At 40.9% G+C, this 21,118-nt stretch overlaps 1 protein-coding gene across 1 annotated transcript in view; it reads right to left on the reverse strand.

Annotated features, from left to right (window-relative positions):
- The window catches only part of Epb41l4a (erythrocyte membrane protein band 4.1 like 4A), a 233,608-nt gene extending 212,763 nt beyond the window's left edge, over positions 1–20,845 (reverse strand). The window contains exons 1-2 of the mRNA XM_015484299.2: positions 20,687–20,845; positions 19,874–20,298 (exon numbers count right to left, since the gene is read on the reverse strand). Of these exons, the coding sequence (XP_015339785.1) occupies positions 19,874–19,972 (99 nt within the window). The 5' untranslated portion in view covers positions 19,973–20,298; positions 20,687–20,845. The remainder of the gene's footprint in view (positions 1–19,873; positions 20,299–20,686) is intronic.
- Positions 20,846–21,118: the final 273 nt, after the last annotated feature.

Genomic DNA, 21,118 nt, shown 5'->3' on the forward strand with positions numbered 1-21,118 from the left:
CAAATAAGCCATCCTTGGGAATGAGTCTTAGCATGTAGGTGGAACTCCAGGGACAAACTGATATAGAGGTGTAAAGAGAAAAGCAATAAACAGGAATTGAATTCCAAATCCATCATTCCCACACAAATCAAACTACCCAGTTCCTGTCGATCCTCCTCTCTGTACACCCACCCTCACAATGGTCACATATATCACCAGCTTTTTCATTTCTTCCCCTGACTACACCCCCCAGTTACAATGGAGTCTTTCTGTTTCTGTTTCAGGGCCTTTGCATAGGCTGTTTCCACTCCCTGGTACTTCTGCCTCCACGGCACTGTCACTCATCCCAAGTATCATTTCGTGAGCAACACTTCACTCCATCAGATCCCTGGTGTACACTCTAATGTCACTGTCAATATTTCCTTCTTAGACCTGTGAGATCATCACCGGGGTCCCTCAGTGAGCTGCATACTCCACACCAGCATAGACTATGTTACTCTGCTTCTCGGCTGCATCCAGAGCCCAGCCTAGTACCTGGCAGCTTAAGGGTCTCAAAATATATCTGTGCAATGAATGATGGTCCGAGGCCTCCTTACTATCTTTTTTACTCTATCCCCTGCCAATGGGGAACCCCAGCTCTCATCATCCCACAGATTCCAGTCTCCCCAAGCTCCAGTCCAGTCTGCAGTCAGTGACTGCCCACTTAATTTCCTAAATACTACCTGGGCTCTCCTCTACCATGACCTTTCCCACACCAGGTCACACATCCCTTCATGAACTTCCAGTCCTTCCCTTACCGAACACCAGGTGGAAGCAAGCTGATCTCCCCCTTTGCCTCTGGGTTCAGCCAGCCTCTACACTGTCCAAGGAGTTCCATGGGGCAACTCCTCACCTTTTGTATATCTAAAGCCCACTTATCCTTAATAAATTCAAGACACGCTCCTCCACAAGGCTCCCAAGTCTCTTCCTCACTCAAGATCAATCATACATGTAGTCCTAATCTACATGTAACTGTTTCTGGTAGGTGAAGGTATATGGTGAGGATTGAATCCAGGGGCACTTAACCACTGAACCACATCCCCAGCCCTTTTATTTTATAATTTGAAACAGGGTCTCCCTAGGTTGCTGAGGCTGGCTTCAAACTTGCCATCCTCCTGCCTCAGCTTCCCGAGTTGTTGAACTTCAGAACCTGGTTAGTGGTTCTTATAATTTCATGCATGTTCATTTTGCATCCCTCACAACATCCTGCTAATATCAAAAAAAGAAAGGTATTAACATTTACTAAACACTACTGAGTATGACATTGCAGGAGACAACAATTGCCTGGGCACCTTGCAAGTACTGTTAAAACTTCTGTTGAATTGACTCCCTCACTCTTTTAATTTTTTTAAAGTTTTTTAGCTGTAGTTGGACACAATACCTTTATTTTACTTATTTAACGTGGTGCTGAGGATCGAACCCAGTGCTTGCATGTGCTAGGCTAGCACTCTGCCGCTCTGCCACAACCCCAACCGACTCCCTCACTCTTTGTGCACAACTTTTAATTACATATGGCCTTACTCTATGAAGTAGCCCTAATAAAGAAAATTTAGTAAAAAAAAAAAATTAAAAAATCAGTGTCCTAAAACTTTTGTCACCTGCCCCTCACAGCATTACTCTCCAGGATACATAAAAAACTCAAAAAACTTAATGCCAAAAAAAAAAAAAAAAAAACACCAAATAACCCAATCAATCAATGGGCAAAGGAACTGAACAGACACTTCACAAAAGAAGAAATACAAGTTATCGACAAATATATGAAAAAAAAAGTTCAACATCTCTAGCAATTAGAGAAATGCAAATTAAAACTACACTGAGATTTCATCTCATTCCAGTCAGAATGGCAATTATCAAGAATACAAGTATCAGTAAATGTTGGTGAGGGTGTGGGGAAAAAGGTATACTCATATATTGATGGGGGGGACTGCAAATTGGTGCAACCCCTATGGAAAGCAGTATGGATATGACTCAGAAAACTTGGAATGGAACCATCATTTGACCCAGTCATCCCACACCTCAGTTTATACCCAAAGGACTTAAAATCAGCATACTATAGTGACACAGCCACATCAATATTTATAGCAGCTCAATTCACAATGGCTAAGCTATGGAGCCAACCTAGGTGCTCTTCAATAGATGAATGGATTAATAAAATGTGATATATATATAGATAGATACATTCATACATACATATATATGTATGTGTGTGTATGTGTGTGTGTGTGTGTATGTGTGTGTGTGTGTGTGTAACTGGATATTAGCCATTAAAAAGAATGAAATTATGGCATTTTCCAGTAAATGGATGAAACTGGAGACTATCATGCTAACTGAAATAAGCCAATCCCCAAAAAACAAAGGTCAAATGTTCTCTCTGATATGTGGATGCTAATCCACAATGAGAGGTTGTTTTAAAGTATTATTCCTGCAAGCAATGACACAACCAGAAACACCAGAATCATGTGATAACGAATAACATGGGGACTGTACAAGGTTTTACTCTTGCCCCAAAGTTTTAATTTATGGGGAGTATAAAGTCTCTTAGCTTCACAGCAAATTATATAATCAATATTGTTGTCTCTTATTCCCCTCTGCCTACAACAGGAATCTAACCAAATCTAACACAAGCAGTACAGCTAAATGCCGGTGGATCTTCTGTGGAGAAGATAGTCAAAATGAGAGCCAAACTCTTTGACAAAATACACAGAGGCTTCACAATAAGCCAGTCAGGTAGCCTAAGTGTTTTTTGCTCACCATTTTTGGCTGAGCATGTTTAGAAAACTAGTTACTTGGCATGTCTAAAAAGCCATGGATTCCACTCAGAGCAGCAGAATTTGTCCAATGTAGGGGCCCAGGGTGCATTTTGTTGTGACTTTGTTACCCTAACTTCATGCAAAAGTCACAAAATTATCTAATCACTTGTGGATGAGGTAGAACCAAAGCAGAGATGTGCCTGTCTTCTGCTTTGTGCTGAGAACCCACAGTGGCCTTCGTCAGGGTCATGGCTGTGGTGGATTCAGCAGTTACTGCAACAAGTGAAAAGGCTGGGGAAAGCACATGGAAGGCTCTGCAAACTGCAAGCAATTTATCACATAAAATCACTACCCCACCCCAGGCGGGGAAGAAAAACATCCCTGCATACTTTTCAACTTTTCTATGACACCACATGGGGAGCATTTTAAAGCTAAATCAATTTATAATGAAAGTTTTCAAAAATACAGGGGTTTTGTTTGTTTGTTTTAGTAAAGCAAAGTACACTGTGTTGAATATACACACCTGTTTTCAGTAGCTCTGGTTTTCATACCTTAAATGTTTCATGACATAAATACCACTCATCTGCTGAAGACAATATTTAAGAGGAAGATAAAGGGTTTCCTAGAGAGCAGTTAGTCATAATGTTTACTCTTAAACACAACTGACCCAAATATTAAATATGGCATTTAAATGTTGGGTCACTTATCTTTTTCCCTGTGGCTCATTGGGGGCGGGGGGAGGCACTTTCTAGTGGGAAAACAACTCTTTTTGTTTGTTTTTATTTTTTTAACCTGAAATTATACAAGGGGCTCCAAGTTTCTTCACCACCATTCACAAAGGAAATGTGTGACCTAGGGGATTAGGGATTGATCCACCAGTCTAGGGTCTGGCTTCCTTGGAAGTGGCCATCATGCCTGTGTCAATACAGATGTTTCTATGACCCTGTTACAACCTGTTCTCCTGGGTTCATGTAATAGCTTGAAGGCAGTCCAAATTATCTAGGGATTTTTGGACAAAGGTTCTAGAAAACAATGACTTATCAACATTTTTAAATGTCCCCCCCCCAAAAAAAAGGACAGAGTTCAAATTACTACAAAGGCTAAATCATTAACAAAATAATCAAAAACTGTGTCTTCTTTTTTGACTGATAATTTATTTCTACAAGGAATATTCACTAGTAAAGCCTGATGTGTTTCAAAAAATGAAGCTTAGATTTGAGAACCTATCTTTATCAAGTGATCACAGTTATCTACACTGATAATTTTGTGTTTGAGCAGGCAAGCTGACCCATCCATTCTCCAATACTATCCTATCAGAAATACAAAGAGATTTACTTTCAGCTATGACCGTCAAACATTTGAAAAGCTGTACACAGAGGTCAATATCAAAAAGAAAAAGAAAAAAAGGAGGGAAGAAGCTGGTAGCAGTTTTAAATTCTGTTCATTCCAATAAATCATTCTCTTCTTCCCCCACCCTGCACCTGAGGTACTGGGCATTGCACTGTATCTCTAAGCTACACTCCTAGCCCTATTTTTGTTTTGAGACACTAGGCATCTCACTAAGTAACCCTGGCCTCAAACTTAAGATCCTCCTGCCTCAGCCTCCAACATGGCTGGGATTATAGGCATGCACCACTGCACCTAAGTAAGAAATCAGTTGTCTAATCAGCAAATGCAGATGCAAATCATAAAATGCCTTTTAACTGTACTTTCCTCATTGCTTAGAACTATCAAAGATATTCCAAGTCATGATTTCACTTTTTTAAAAATCCCTTTAGGTTTAGCACTATATGTCTGCAAAACAATAGCAGCTAACTTTTATTATTTTGGTAATTATCATACCATCATGTGCTAGCCACTATACTGAGTTCTTACATGAATTATTTCATTCAACCCTCATAACAACATATGAGGTAGATGTTATTATTAACTTCATTTATCTGATAGAAACTCAGGCAGAGTTAAATAACTTGCCAAAGGTCACTAGTGAGAAAATGACAGCCCCACAAGGTAATTATTAACACTCTACAGCACTTGAAATTTTTTAAATAGTTTTTCTGCCATTATCTCCTTTGAGTCTCCCTATGCCTATGATAATACTGGGATACTATTAATGTCCATTTAATTTTACAAATGGAATAGCTAAGATTTCAACACACTAAATGACTTTCTCAAGGTAGGAAATGAAGGCACTGGAAAAGAAATCCAGAGTCGAGACTTTCTTCTTCTCCCACTGTACAGGCTGCCTTTTCTACTGTAGACTCTCAGTAAAAATATTTTCATCATACACTGATTATTACTTGAAGCATAATTTTAAATTTAAACTCCAGGGCATTAAAAATTATCTATCACCAGCATCATATGCAGGGCATGGCACACAGGAGATGACTAGTCTGCACATTGCCCAGACACTCCTTGTCTTCTGGATCAAACCCATTTCTCTTATGTTCCCATTGCCTCTCCATCTTGGACAGCCTTCAGAGACACAGACCAATCTCACATGTCAACATTTTCAGGAAACCAAAGTCTATATATATCCATAATCACTTCTCCACAATCTAAAATCCAAGAAGATATGAAAACTAAAAGCTTTATCTTAAATTTAATGCCAGACTTATTTGAGGACTACAGTAATCCATTATCAAGATGGCGCTCAGTGATTCCCCGCTTCCTAGTCTTCAAATCCTTTTATAGTTCCCACCTACATGAGGTTGGTTGACAAGACCAGCAAAACCTATCACAAGTAACAGGATAAAAAGACTGTAGTTTCCATGTTAAGGCTTGAGACTCTGTCTCTCTGTTTGTCTGTCTCCTCCTGCCCCACCCCTTTTTTGAAGGAAGATAAGTGCCATGCTGCAAGGATGCTCAGAAGCCTACAGGGAGGCTCATGTAGCGAGGAACAGAGACTTTCCATTGATGGCCACTGGGAAACTGAGGCCTGCCAATATATGAACCAGATCATCCATCTAAGTTGCTCCTGGATTCCTGACTCACAGAAACTGTAGTTGATAAACACTGGTTCTTTATAATTTGCCACATAGCCATAATTTACTACATAGCAACAGATAATTGATAGTTATTATCTGTTATAAATTGCAATAAAGCTTCTTATAGTCTCACTTACCCCCACTTATTGCAAATATACAGATGTTAGATTGAAAAAAATATTAATGTTTTGGGTTTATGAGGTACTGCTATAGACCTGGCTGGGAAGGTTACTAAAATATATACCAGATACCTTACTAGAACCTGAAAAATGTTGGCCCTTGAAACACATTGGCCCCAAGAGTTTCAGAGAAGACACTGTGAACCTACTTTCATTTTTTATAATACAACTTTCTTGGTTATCCTTATCTTGGTATATCAGAAACAATTTCCTATAGGAATTCCTGTACATAATAGAATCTCCACCACATAACCCAATACTTGAGTATATATCATCCTTTGTTGTTTTATAAGCAAACATTTGTCTACCTATATGTTAAACCAATGAACAAGAGCCCTCCTTCTATTTCATTATTCCCACCCAGAAATCCTGATGCTAGCTGGTATACAATAAGCTCTGAATAAATTCTTATGCAACTGAGTTCACAAATGCATACCTACAATCACAGACACACAGCACTGGTTCACATCCCTATATACCTTCACACTCAAAATCTATTACCTTCAAAAAATTATTTCAGAACATGATGTAAGAACAGTGTCAGAAAGCAAATAGAAGCAGGCTCTCTGAGGAATTCTGGAAAATTTGCATATCCTCCAAGTGCCCTTGTAAACAGCAGCAGAAGCATGAAATAATCGAAATAATCTTTATCAGGGGAAAAGATCTATTAGCCTCCTGATGATTGGCCCATCTGAACCTTTCAATGAAAGAACAATTTTACCTTCCCCTCTCTTTTCTTCACCCTCCTCCAGACGATAAAATGGGTCACTAATCAGTTTTTAATTTTCTTTCCTGGAGAGAGAGAGTGTCAGCACGAAGCTGCAGGAACCCAGAGTAAAAAATTTACAAAATAAAGACCAAGGAAAAAGTCAGAGTGATCCAAGTCCTAAAACCATGCCATTACATTAGTTATTCTAGACCTTTTATATAAACATTTTCAAAATAGCCAAAAAAATTGCAATAACTATCATTCTGAAAAGAAATTCCACATAAGCAATCTCGTATTTTATTTTTAAATGTCCTATCCAGGAAGAGTTCCACAAATGCAAATGCCCAGACAGCAGAAGATAATCAGGATAAACCACAGAAAGACTTAGATTTAGAGAAGTGGCAGAGAGGGAACAAAACAAACCACAGGGAGAGGCTGGGAGCATGGGAGAAGACAGGAACTCTGCCACCACAACCAACTCTCAATCCTTTCTTCCTTCCCTTGCCTTCCTTCCAAGTTATGAAGAAGAAAAGAAAGTGTGGGTGGGTCAACAATGAGAAAAGAATGGGGCAAGTCAAGTGCAGTGGTGCACACCTGTAATCCCAGCGGTTTGGGAGGGTTTGGGGAGGCGGAGGCAGGAGGATCACAAGTTCAAAGGAAGCCTCAGCAATTTGGCAAGACTGTGAGCAACCTAGTGAGGTCCTGTCCAAAAAAAAGGCTGGGGATATTGCTCAGTGGTTAAGCACCCCCAGGTTCAATCCTTCGTACAAAAAGAAAGAAAGAAAGAAACAAAAAGAACTGGGTGGAGACAAGGATCTCTAGGCCCAAGTGCAGAATTGGGTGGGTAGGGGGTAGGGGTGGGGTTTGCTGAATTAGATGATTTTAATGCCTATACCAGATCGAACTTTCCACTGTAAGTGAAATCCAGCCAGCCAGCTGTAATTTACATCACCTCTTCCACACTCTCACCCCAGCTGTCTGCTGCTTTTTGAGGGAGCATCATGGGGCTAAATTAACTGAGGGTACGTGACCACGCACAGGTTTAGTACCAAGGACCAAACAAACCCTTGCCCTACTGGCCAAAAGAATGAATGGCTCACAGAAAAAAAAGCAGTGATGAGAGGAAACGAATTTGTGTGAAAGATTTTGTGATGCTATGGCATTATTTACACTAGATGTTTGAAATTCTCTTCACAAAGAGAGCTGCTGTATCTTGCATATCTATTGGGATTTTTCAAGTGTTTGAATACTACGGACTTTGAAAGTGTGCAATCCAGACAAGACTGAAAAGCTTACATTATGCCAGTTTTAATACCACTCAGATTTGCTACAATTTCCCTCAGTCATAGGGGATCTTAGTCCAATTCCATAAAGCCACAGCTGCTCCCAAGACATTAACCTACAATCCTGCTGAAATCCCTGAAGTTTGGGGTTGAAAGTGATGGGGGAGGGTGTGTATGTTCAAAAGTGGTCTTCTAGCCACCTGTATTATTTTTTTCTAGGGAGGAGAAAAACAGCACACATCACCCTGCTCAGAACAATTTCTCAATGTATTTCAAGGTAATAGAGACAAACCACATACATATTTAAGTGATATTAACTTTCTAGCATCTTCACTTATCAAAACTACCAAAGAAAAGTTATTCACAAAACATATGCAAATACCCTTTTTCAGTCCTCCACCAAGTGATTTACAGAAAGAATCAAAGGCAGATCCCTTACAGAACATGAATAGCAACACTCAAAGCTTGTACAGGAAAGTTTTAGAAATCTAAATATTCAATCACAGTTTCAAGTTACAAAAGCAATAGCAGCAGCATGACTAAAACAATCCTTCAATCAGTCCTCTGACAAATACATACTGAGCACCACTATGTGCCTAGCATTCTTCTAGGTTCTTGGGGATTTAACAGTGGGTAAAACAATGTCACCATACCCAGGAAGTTTAAGGAAAAATTTCTCAAAATATTAAACGTTTTTAACTAGGAGTGTTTTCTCTGCTGAATTACTAAACTTACCAAGGAATTAGTAAAAATTAACAAGATCCATACAGAGTCATATAGACTAATGAACAGAATTGAAAGTATAAAAAGTAAATCTCACATTTATTGTGAATTGATTTTTTTTCCCTAAGGGTGCCTAGACAACTCACTGGGGGAAAAAAAAAAAACCAGTTTTTTCAACAATGATGCTAGGACAACTGGATAACCTTATACAAAAGTAAAAAAGAATGGATCATAAACCTAAATGTAAGACCTTAGGTTACAAAACTATTAAAAGAAAACACAGGGGCTGGGGTTATAGCTCAGCGGTAGAGTGTTCAACTTGCCTGTGTGAAACGCTGGGTTGGATCCTCAGCACCACATAAAAATAAAATATACATATTATGTCCATCTACAACCAAAAAAATATTTTTTAAAAAGAAAACACAGGAATAAATCTTCATGCTTTGAGTTAAGCAATGGTTTCTCAACTATAATACCAACAGCAAAAGTAACAAAAGAAAACATAAACTGTACTTTCACCAAAATTAAAATTCTTTATACTTGAAAACAATACCATCAAGAAAGTAAAAAGACAACTCACAGAATGGGAGAAAATATTTTCAAATCAAATATCTGATGAGAGACTTGTATACAGAATATATTGTAAGAAATTCAATGAGTAGAAAACAAATAACCCAATTTTAAAAATTGGCAAAGACGGTTGAGGGTGTAGCTCAGAGGGAGATGGCTTGCCTAGTATACATAAGGCCCTCTGTTTGATCCCCAGCACCAGGAAAAAAATATTGGCAACAAATCTCAATCAACACTACTCTAAAGATATGCAAATAGCCAATAAGGACATAAAATGCTCAACTTATTAATCATCAAGGGGAAATGCAAATCAAAACAGCACTAAGATACTACTTTACATCCCACAGAATCCCACTGGAAAAAGAAAATTACAAAAAGGGTTGGCGAAAAACATGGAGAAAGCAGAACCCTTACATTGCTAGAAAGAATGATAAATGATGCAGCTACTGTGGAAAACAGTTTGGCACTTCCATATAATAGTAAACCTCCACACCTGGGTATATACACAAGAGAAATTAAGACATACATCCTCACCAAAACTTGTACATGAATCTTCACAGCAACAGTGAATCTTCAGAGTGCATATATACATACAATGGAATTCTACTCAGCAATAAAAAGATATAAAGTACTGACACCTGCTATACAGTGAATGTATCTTGAAAACATTATGTTAAGTGAAAGCTAGTCACAAAAGACCACGTATTATGTGAATCCATTTATATGAAATATCCAAAACATGCAAATCTATAGACAAAGATTAGTAGTAGCCTAGCAATAGTAGAGGTGGGGGGGGGTTGGAAAGACAGAGAGTGACTACTAATGGGTATAAGATTTCTTTTCAGAGTGATGAAAATATATGAAAATTTATTGTGATGGTTGCTAGCTCCAAATATATGGAAAAAACATCAAACTGTACACTAAAAATGGGTGAATTGTGTGGTATGTGATTTACATCCCAATAAAGCTGCTTTTAAAAATTAAATAAGAAATTAAGGAGCCAAACAGGTATAATATTTGTACCAGAAAAACTAAACAGTGAAAAGAGTTTTTTTTTTTCTTTTCACAGATATACTAACTTATGTCCACAAAGAGGTGCATTTATTAAGTCATCCACTCAACATCAACTCATTGATGTCTACTACTCCTTAGGAACTGAACTTGATTGGGAATCCCACAGAAAAGATCTAGTTTCCCCCCAACCCAGGCTTTCCATTCCTAATAACACCAGCTACCACACAGTAGGCACAGAGCTAAAGGTTTCACGTATAGCATCTCAGGATAAGGTGGAGAGCATTATCCTAATTTTACAGATGAAGAAGCACACTTAAAGAAGGTGACCTGGTCATGATGACAGCACTAACAAATGGACCGCAGCTTAAGCCAGAAGAAGTCTATGCCTTCTTCACCCAACTTATGTTCCTTCCAGGGAGAGATGGTCAGGAAAGTACAGACACCTCGGCAGTGAGATGCAGGGTCAGAAGAGGGCATCTCCAGCTCTCCACCATGAAGAAGTCTTCAGAAAATATGACACCTAAGCACTACACTGCTTGGTGAGGGCTAGTACCTCACTCAGACAAGATGAGGTGGGCTGTAGCTTTCCACGCAGAAAAGACGGGAGTGAGAAGGAATGTGGAGAATGCAAAGACTTGGAAGCTGAGTTTGGCAGGACAGCAAGCCAGGCATGAGGAAGTGGTGGCAAGAAAAAACAGAAAGGATGAGGGTGCCTGGATATGAAGGGCCCCAAGAGCTGCTGCTTTGCTAGGAATTTAAACTTAAGACACAGACTAGCCTTTGCAGTATTCCACACAGGGGGCCAGAAAGACCACCCTAGATGCCGTCACATGGAATTAACAACAGTAGCAGGGGCAGGGATTAGAAGGGTACTGTGAACTGTTCAGTTCTGAACTGTTCAGAACCCAGAAGGGCCTGAATCAAGGCAATAGTAATGAGAAAAGGGGAGAGGCAATAAATTTGGAAGATATTTGAAACAGGAACTCCAAGACCTGGAAGGATGTAGAAATTTAAGAATCCTGGCCCAAGAAGTAGAAAGCACACCGTTGGTGGCCACAGCATCCACAATTCCCCTTCTTCCTTCCTGACTCAGTTCCTCTCCTGTGCAGCCACTAGCCTTAGCCACTAATCCCAGCTCTATCCAGTTCCCAGGAAGATTCTTTGCCATCTTGACTCAAGAATGGTCACAAGACTCATTCTGACTAAAAGACACATGGGAAAGTCTGTTGCAGAACTTATGGAGAAAGCCATTTCTCTCCTAGCAAAGAGACTGTCTATATTCCTAACTAGAACATCACTGTACACAAACATCATCTCCTCATCTAAAGAACCACTGAACCATCTGCTACAGCCTGTGACAATACTGACTCTCCAGATGCAGAGGAAAGAAGAGATGAGGAGAAGCAGGGACCACAGTGTCACTGACCTACCCTGAGCCTTCTCTCCTTGCCCCCAGATTCCTATAGGTGAGCTAATAAGCTTCATCACGTTGAAGCAGCTGACAGTGGAATCTAAAGCATCTTAACTGATAAGGACAGAATATGGTATCATTCACCCAAGTCAGGAGCACAGAAAGAGGAGGTGGTCTGAAGGGGGCCATCCACTGTGGTGCCTAGGAGAGAGTCAAAAATACAGGCCAGATAATAAGAAGGCAATGGGGCTAAGGATATGGCTTAGATGTGTAAGAGTAGAGATGCAGTTTCCACACTCCAGTCGTTGCTAAAGCAACGTGAGTAGATGTACAGCTAGAAGATGACACTATTTCTCCTTGAAACACTGAGATCTAACAAGTCATTAGTATCTGTGATTATCCAGTCAACCACTCACACCCCTCAGAAAGTACTTGGGCAGAGTTGGGGGGATTAGAATTTCCAAATTGTAACTGAAAACCAATTATACTTGAAAATAATAGATCATGTATATTAGCAGTGACCATTTATTGAGCATTTTTTATCCCAAAATTCTTTTTTCAAATTCTCACACCTAATCCTGGGAAAGATATCATGTCCCTCAACTTACAGATGAGGAAACTGAGAAAAGAAAAATCATTTGTCCAATCAATCACAAAGCCAGTAATTATGTGGTAGACCAGGACTTGAACACAGTGGGGGAGGGGTTGAAGGAGACCACACAGCACCCCAATTAGGGGGCTTGTTCTGATGTGAAGTGTGAAGTGAAGGCCATAAGATGCTGTTGGGAGCAGTGAGGATGGGGGAGAAAAACCAAATCTGACAAGTGACATTTAAGACAGCAGAGGCTCAAAACTGCTTCTCAAATTCAGATCTGAATGAAGGACAAGATGGGAACTGAATAGTTTATCCATGCAAATGGCCTCTGTGGCTAGCTCAGAAACCTGAGCCTTGTTCCTGCCAGTCACTGTGGAAAGCTGTACTCTAAACAAAGCACTTCCTAGCCACCTTCTGGAGCACCATCCCCACAAAGCTGGAAACTCAGAGCCATTCCAGAGCTCAAAATGTGTCATTTCTAAACAATATACTGCAGTGTTTGGTTTTCGGGGGCCTGCTGATCCTCCCTTGCCATCTGACCTTTCTGCTATTGTCCCTACAGGCTAACACTCAGCAGTCCCACAAGGCACTCCCTGGTTCTCCCTGCCTGCCCCATCTCTCTTGTTCTAATTTCCTCTGGGCCTGTCAATCTCCTCTGCTAGGAAACAAACTCCTCACCCCTTTGGAAGCATAACCAGCCCTTTCAAGTCTTGAGCTGATTCTTAAGAGATCCCCCAGAGAAGCCATTTCAGCCCTTGGGGATTTTTTTCCCAAGAATGTTTAGTAACAGAGAAAGGGACTAACAATAGGCAGCAGCACTTAAGAAGAATGCTGGTTCACTTAAAAAAGAAAACAAACAGGAAATACATACAAGGCTCAGGAGGCACAGGAATGTGATCCACATTTTTAAGAATGGTATACTCTCCAAATTGTAGTTACAAGCTCTTTGAGTCACACAGTAAACTGGTTCCTGAACTTAGCACACCTAGTCTACGGCCTACCACATGTGATAACAGGTGCCTGCTTAATCTTAATATACAAGACTTAAGAACAAAATTCATGGTGCAGAAGCAAAGGGCAAGTCACTGCAACCAAAGCAGGCTGACCTGGAGTGAAGTGTATAAGCCTTACATGGGGCTAAATGTCAGAGGGCTCAGCCAAAGCAGTCAATCTCAGAGAGGTATGAAGCGCACAGTCATGTTTGTAACAGGCCTGCAGACAAATGCACTTCCTGTTGGAATGGAAAACATAATTTTTCATAAAAACCCCAATATTTAACTTATCACTCTGCCTTTTCTATTAAGCCTTAGATGAATGTCAGATTCGTTTATGTAGTTTCAAAAGTAAAATAGATAAAATAGGAACATTAAAAATTATAGCAGTGGGGCTGGAGACATAGCTCAGTGGTAGAGTGATTGCTTAGTGGGCCAAGCCCTTGATTCAATTCACAGCACCACAAAAATAAATAAAAAATAAAATTACTGTAGTGGCTCCAGATTGTGTGAGCCCAACTAACACTGTTCGCAAAGTTTAAAGAACAGGAGATCAGGAGGGGAAAAAGTAATTAAAGTATGAGGCTCTATTACCTATTCATGAAATGTGCACTTCTTCCCAAAGACTCAAATTGAAAGGAGAAAGTTACATTAAAATAAAAAGACTTGAAGTTACCCCTACAAGACAAAAACAGTGTCTGTTTTCTAAAACAGCTGCTAGTTAGCTCTTCAGTGTGCTGCATGTAGTCAGTCCACGGCACCATCTCATTTTCTATACGTTATCAACATAAAATTCAAGTATCTTGGCAAAATATATTTTTCAGTGAGAATCACTTTTTGGGAGGTCTTTTCTAGTAAAAATAAAGTGGCAAAGGAACCTCATTATCCTATTAAAGATTTTCAATGTGGCCTATTCCAACTGTAACACTCCATTCATTCCTCTATTTGAATTGTAGTTAACAAGCATCTATTACATGAGGCATGTGGCTCAAGCTGCTGGAATCACAGCTAGGGGCTCATCAGCTGCTGGTGGAGACAGAGCCCAGCAATAATGCTCATGTCATGACAGGTGCTGTGTGAGGGATGTGTGAGAGGCATGGATGAGCACTTAATTCTGCCTGGTCACAAGCTCAGCTGAAGACCTCTGGGCAGATGAGGCACTTTATTCAAGTCTTAAAGGATGGTTCAGATGAGTGAGGATATGTTCAAGGAAAGGCCAAAGGGTACACCAATCAGCAGAAATCCCATGCACAGTCTCAAGGAAGTATGGAATGTTTGGGAGACTGATCGGTTCTGCATGACAAGAGAGCAAGTCATTTAGTCAGGCAGGGCTAAATCAATCAGGTAGGGTGCTGAGTCAAACAATAAAGTCCCAATTTTAGACAAGAATAAGTCATTTCAAAAAAGAGTAGGAGAAGAGTTGAAGTTATGGCTCATTGGTACAGCACTTGCCTGGCATGTATGAGACCCTGGGTTGGATCCTCAGCACCGCATATAAATAAATAAATGAAATGAAAGATCCATTTACAACGAAAAAATATTTTTTAAAAAAAAGGGATAGGAGAGGAGGAAAAGGATAGATAACATTTTCCGGGTGCTCACCACATGGAAGGATGTGTGAAGTGAGTACTCTGATTTGTACCCATTTTACACATGGTGAAACTGAGACTCAGAAAAGATAAGTATCTTTCATGATGGCCCCACAGTTAGTAAGTATTAGTGGAGACAAAATTTAAAACCAGGAGGTCTGATTTCAGGACATAGGCTTTTATTTTTTCCCATTATATTGCTCCCACTATAAAAATGAGCAATTAAAAGACACAGAAAATCATATTGTTTTCACTGAATAAAAGATAAACAACTCACCACTCCCAAGGAGAGGGAGGGAACAGAAGACATCTCAAGGTTACCCTGCATCCTGCAGAAAACTAAGTACCAAAAACGTTAAGAATAAAGGAAGCCACGTGCTCTCTGGCACTGGTTCTCAGCCAACGGTTATACTGACCATCAGTGGACACTGGACAACACATGGGGACATTTTTTGGTTGTCATGGCTAGGGAAGAGGTGCAATTGGAATCTCCTGGGTAGTAGCTAAGAATGCAGCCACATCACACAATGGAAAGGACAACCTATCACAGGAAAGAACTGCCTGGCCCTACAGTCTCAAATAAAATCTGACCAAACAGACAAATTACATTCCCATCTTGAGTGTAAGTGTCCTAATAAAAATAACAAACCACTGTCCGCAGAGCCAATAAGAAGTAGAGCCTGGACTTTTATTCCTACAATTTAGATTTAACCTTACCACCCATGCTCAAAAGCAACAAAAACACTGCATTCATTCAAGTTCTGTTCAAACTCAGTTCAAGCTTCATATTATAGAATTCAAGAACAGACAGACATCGTAACTGGGCTGCAAAAGAATGTGGTCCACCATTAGCCAAGAACATTATAAGCCCCTGGAGAAGGTAGGCCATCAGCTGCTAGAGGTAACAAAACAACGTTCTCCCTCTTAGTTTTTAAATCATATTTAAGTTATGGCTGATAAAAGTATTTTTCCAATAAAAATAAACTGCTTATAATGGCGGGTTACATATTAGTTCATCTTATGCAACCACAACACGGATCTCACATCTGAATCTTAGAAAGCCGGATGTGGGGCCAGGGTTGTAGCACAGTGATGGAGCGCCTGCCTAGCATGCATGAGGCACTAGGTTTGATCCCTGGCACCACATAAAAATAAACAAACAAAGGTATTGTGTCCATCTACAACTAAAACAAACAAACAAGAAAAGCTGGATACAGTGTAGAGAAGGGAATTTTCTATCCTAGTCCCATCTAATGTACTGACCATTCTCAGCTTACATTACCAGAAATGTTACTATATGATTTCTTGCCTCAACCAATGTTTATAAGGTCCCCAAGTCTATAAGATATGTGTTTCTATAGAAACAGCAAAATAAAAACAATAAAAGATACAGGTATTCACATAGATGCTTAATATAATTTACGAAAAACTGTTGCTCTTCACTTTCTTCCCCAATCTTCTAAGACATTTTCATTACCATTCAAATGAAATGAAAATTACAATTCTTGGTAAGACACATATACTTTAAATTCTCACCTTATAATTGTTTTTCTGGTTTATTAGGGAGCTTCTGATCAAAGCATTAAAACTGACTTATAGTATTCCTTCAGAAATCTCAGGATAATTAAGAGGTAACATTTTTTAACAGTTAATGAGTGAATTGTATGTTTTAACTGGGTAAATTGTGTTGCGTATCTCCATAAATTCCTTTAAAAAGCTAATGGGGTTCCAATTTCTCTGTCATGTTAGGTTTCATTAACTTAGTCAACACTAAAAGGAATCATGAGTACCTTGGTATTCATTTCAGAGGATCAAATTTTTTGAAATGAAAATATTAATCTATTTATATTTGCAACAGCAAGCAATTCTGAGGGTTAAATTTAGAAACAAACCTGTGACTTTTTCCCCTGAAAAATCTTTTGCTAACCAATTAATCCAAAAATTAGTTTAAGCCACATTCAAGTCTACTTTCTAAAAGAAAGAAAGATCTCTACCTCCCCTCCCCTAGCACACAAAACAAAAGACCTAGCAAAAGTTTCCCAAACCAAACATTACTCAAAAAACTGAGACCAACCATAGCAGAAATTCTTACTTGAATAAACAATAGAGATAGCAGCAGAGAACAAACAGCTAAAAGCTATTGTGGGGCTCAACACACAACCAATAGCTTTCAGTTTATACAAACTTGGGTATTTAAATCTTGGATAGGACTCAATCTATGAATTGCATGAAAAAGACTTCCTGCTTGTCAAGTGAGGTTACCTCTAAAGCAAGTTAAGAATGTAAGGACCTATTAATATGGTTACAAAAATATTGTGCCTTATTTTTCAAATTATTTTTAAAACAAAATCATTTTCCATTTAAATGATACTCACCTGAACATACAAAATATAACTATTGTCTTCAGGCTAAAATGCTTTCTATAGAAACAGCAATTTTTCTCCAAAGTCAATGAAAAATTTTAAGTTGTAGAATATTATTTCATAACTTTTCAATTTGTAATCTGGTACTTTGATTCAAATGGTGTTTTTCAAAATGGCACACAGAAAAAAAATGTTTTACAAAGCTTCTCTCATAATTATTGTACTTTAGTCCAATTAATCTTCCAATCCATAATTCATTATTATAAAAGCAATAAAAGCAAGTTCTTTTTTTTGTTTGTTTTTCTATGTTAACTTCAGGAAATATTAGCTAATTGATGCTGCCTGCTTAACTTTGTTCTTAATGAAGTGATAATCAAAATTATTGAATGTATTATCTCACAGTAAAACACCACAATAGTAACTATTGGCTAATTTTGAAGTAATTATTTACTTTTTCATTTATGAACTAAAGTAGGAGCTGATTTTATCTGATTAATACAATGGAATATTAATATCTATGATATAGGAAGGTTAGGAAAAATTTTTTAAAGTCAGATATGTGCAGAAAGACATACACATATTCAAGGTATGAGCACCGTTTACATAAAAGGTTGCTTTTTCATACCTTATGCCACTTATAGATACCCAAATGTTTAATTTAGTACATACCACAAGGTGCTTAACATATGCATTTTTATGGTTGCATGGTAGTTACTGATAATGTGGTTAACTTTAGCAGACAATATCTATGTTACACACATGGCCATCAAAATAACATAGTATGCTTCTGTGACACTGAAAGAGACCAAGCCTGTTGTGAAATGATTACTTACAACAAAAGCCCACTTAAATTATTGTTTAGTTATATGGCATACAGCCAAGATAACAGTATTATAAAGTTGCTGTTGCCCTTGAATCACTCACCAATTTTCAACCCATTTGTAAAACAAGATAAGCACCACTGGGTTATTAAAAATAATTATGGATCAGGACGTTTGATTCATGTTTCTTTGACAAAATTATTCCATTTGATCCCAAGTCTTGGCTGCTCTCTTGACAGAAAAATGTACATGCTCCACGGCTGACAGGGGCATGGCTTTTATGATTAAATAGGAAGCTCACACTGCAGATGACTAGACTCCAGATGAACTGAGACTTTGCACTTCAGAAAGATTTCTTTGTTGTTTCCGCATCAGATCATCACTTATCTTTTTCTAATTGTTTCCACTCCCACACCAGAGAATCTATGTATTATCAAGAATTTAGGATGTTTTATGATTTTTTTGGCCTATTTTATTCACATAGTACACCACAGAAGGTTACATCATTTTGTAAATTCTTTTCCTGATTTCTGTGGGCATCCAAGAGGGATGTTTGGGAACATAAAAGTTAAAAATACAAAATGAACACTCTCCCCCAAAAGATCCTGTGTTATTGGTCCTGAAAGAAAATATCAAATGAGATCCGACTACATTTTGCTCATTTTAATTACTGAGGAAACAATATTCAAAACAATTTCCTAAAGAAAGGGTTAACAACCTCATAGCTTTAATAGATCACTCCACCCTTTTCTCCTGCAAAAGAAGTACACCTGTGATATGAGAACGCTGTACACCAAAAATGGCATCATCAACGCTGAGACTTTTAGCCAGGAACAGTTACTTCAGTACGCATCCAGCTGTGTTAAAACGGATTCGCAAAAGGAAATGCCCAGGCCTACCCCACCAGGATTAACTTCTGAGAGGAGAGGGCTCTTGGCAGCCTGAACTAGATTTTTCAGCCAGCCAGCCGGCTCTATTGGGGGTTGGGAGGGAGGTTTCCCTTCACCAGATTCAGCCGCCGCGTTATCTAAAAAACCTCAGTGATATAAACTGAAGGGGAAAGGGAAGCAAAACAATAAAACGCTCCGGATTCGGGTCTCCTCTAGGTAGTTCAATTGTTGCAATAGGCGAAACAAGCGCGCAGGCGCATCCTCAGGTTGTCAGGTACTCTTCAAAATTAAGGAAGTGGATCTGTGAAAGGTCTGCAGCCTGTTTGTTCGGGTTTTGTAGGTAAATAGTAGTAATCGCATTTTTAATGACTAAAAGCAAAGTTATTATCGAGTAGCTTTGAGAGACGTTTACTTAACTGTGAGACATTTACTTAAACCGGTTCGTTCGCGGGAAGGGAAATTATTTTCAGTACAAACGTAGCCTTACCCAGTTACAACACAATCACAACAACCCGGTTAATGTGTTTCAAGGAGTGAACCAGTTTAGTTTACTTCTCCAAGAAAGCTATCAAGAAAAAAAAATCAACAAAACCAAGGACAATCATGCCTTCAACCCTGGGGTAAAGTGCAGCCTGTACATTCAATTTTGCATCTCTTTCGGAGCTGCGAGGGGCCTAAAAGCTTTGGGAGAAAATCGGTGGTGGACAGACTTTTGGTCTCCATTGCAGGACGGTGGGCTGCGGCTGGATTGGTGCATGGAGTAACCTCTGCGACGTCGAAGTACTTGATGCAGGAACTGAAAGTTAACCCACCGTAACACGTCCACCCTGTGTGTGAGCGCAGGGGGCATCTGCCTCTCCTTCCCACAGCGCAGAGACGCGGCCGCCAGCCTCGACCCGTGACAGCCCTCAGACAAAGCCGCGGACCCCTGCGCCCGCCCTGCTGTCGACCCCGGGAACGCGCCCCCGATCATGCCTACCTTGATGCCCTGCTGCTGGGTGGTGAGAGTTAACTTGGATTCATCCAAGAGCAAAACTTCGCAGTAAAATTCTTCCGGAACAGCGCAGAAACAGCCCATGTCGACTGTGACCGTCTCCAGCCAGGCGAGAAAGCTGTGACCGAGCGCCAAGCCGCCCCCTCCCCTCAAACACGAAGCATTAATTTACTGTCCGCGCCGTGGCGAAAGCGAGAGAAGCTGCTCCCGGTGGAGTCCGGAGCCGAGCTGCGGAGCCTCCTGGCGCCGCGAGAAGCAAGGAGGGCGGAGAAGGCTGGGAGAGTCAGCGCCCGGGAGCCGCCGGGGAAGCGCCGGCGGAACTGGGCGCGGAGGGCGGCGCGTCCCCGTGCATCCTGCGGCTCCGGCTCTGACTCTTCTGAAGGCGGCGGTGACGCGGCCCCTCCACAGACCTGGGGACGACAAAAGTCTCCTGGCAATGGGGGTCAGACAAGAAAAGGAGAGACGAGTGCCCGAGGCCCTCCTCGGACTAGGAAGGGCCCCCTTGAAGCTCTACAGCTCCCTCCACCAGCACCAATTCCAGCGTGGCCGCGACGCACCCGCGGCTCGTCAGCCTGTGGAGTCCCCAGCAGGAGCGGACTTGCACCACCGACCCCGCCCCACACGCCCGACCGGTCGGCCAAAAGGGGAGCTCTCGGCTTCCCTTTTGTGTCAGGGGTACCCACGACATCTCAACCCAGGGCTCACAGGCAGTGGCGAGAGTCGTCACTCAGACCGCTACCCCCAACACTCCATCCCGTGGGCATCCAGAGACCCGAAGAAGGACAGTGGGCTCCTTACCGAGACCAACGAGGGGGCGTCAGCTCGTCGCGGGGCAAGGGTCCCGTCTGGGAGCTCCCGAACTCATTACCGGGGTTCTGTGTGGTCAAGTTCAAGCTCTCCTTCGGGGAACGTCCTGCAGCCGCGGCGGAGCCCTGCTTTTGCAAGACAGCCAGAAAAGCCGGGAGTCGAGGATCCGCAGGCGATCGCGCTGAGAAGCCGGCGCCCTGGCTGGCAAAGTGGTGGGAGGGTGGGGGTGTGCCCCGGGCGCGCCAGGCCGCGGGGGCTCCAGGGAAAGTTCTTTGGGCGTCGCTGGGGGTGGCGTCCCGGGCGGAAGCAGCCCAGGTGCAGCTGGGCCCAGCCCAGAAGCCTTCGAAAAGCCCTAGCGGGATCCCCTTGACCGTGGCAGGGGCGCCCCTTCTGGGCGGGATCTCAGCTGGGTGCGGAGGGCGG

The sequence above is a fragment of the Marmota marmota genome, unplaced genomic scaffold, assembly GCF_001458135.2.
Source record: "Marmota marmota marmota unplaced genomic scaffold, marMar, whole genome shotgun sequence".
NCBI classification, from domain to species: Eukaryota; Metazoa; Chordata; class Mammalia; order Rodentia; family Sciuridae; genus Marmota; species Marmota marmota.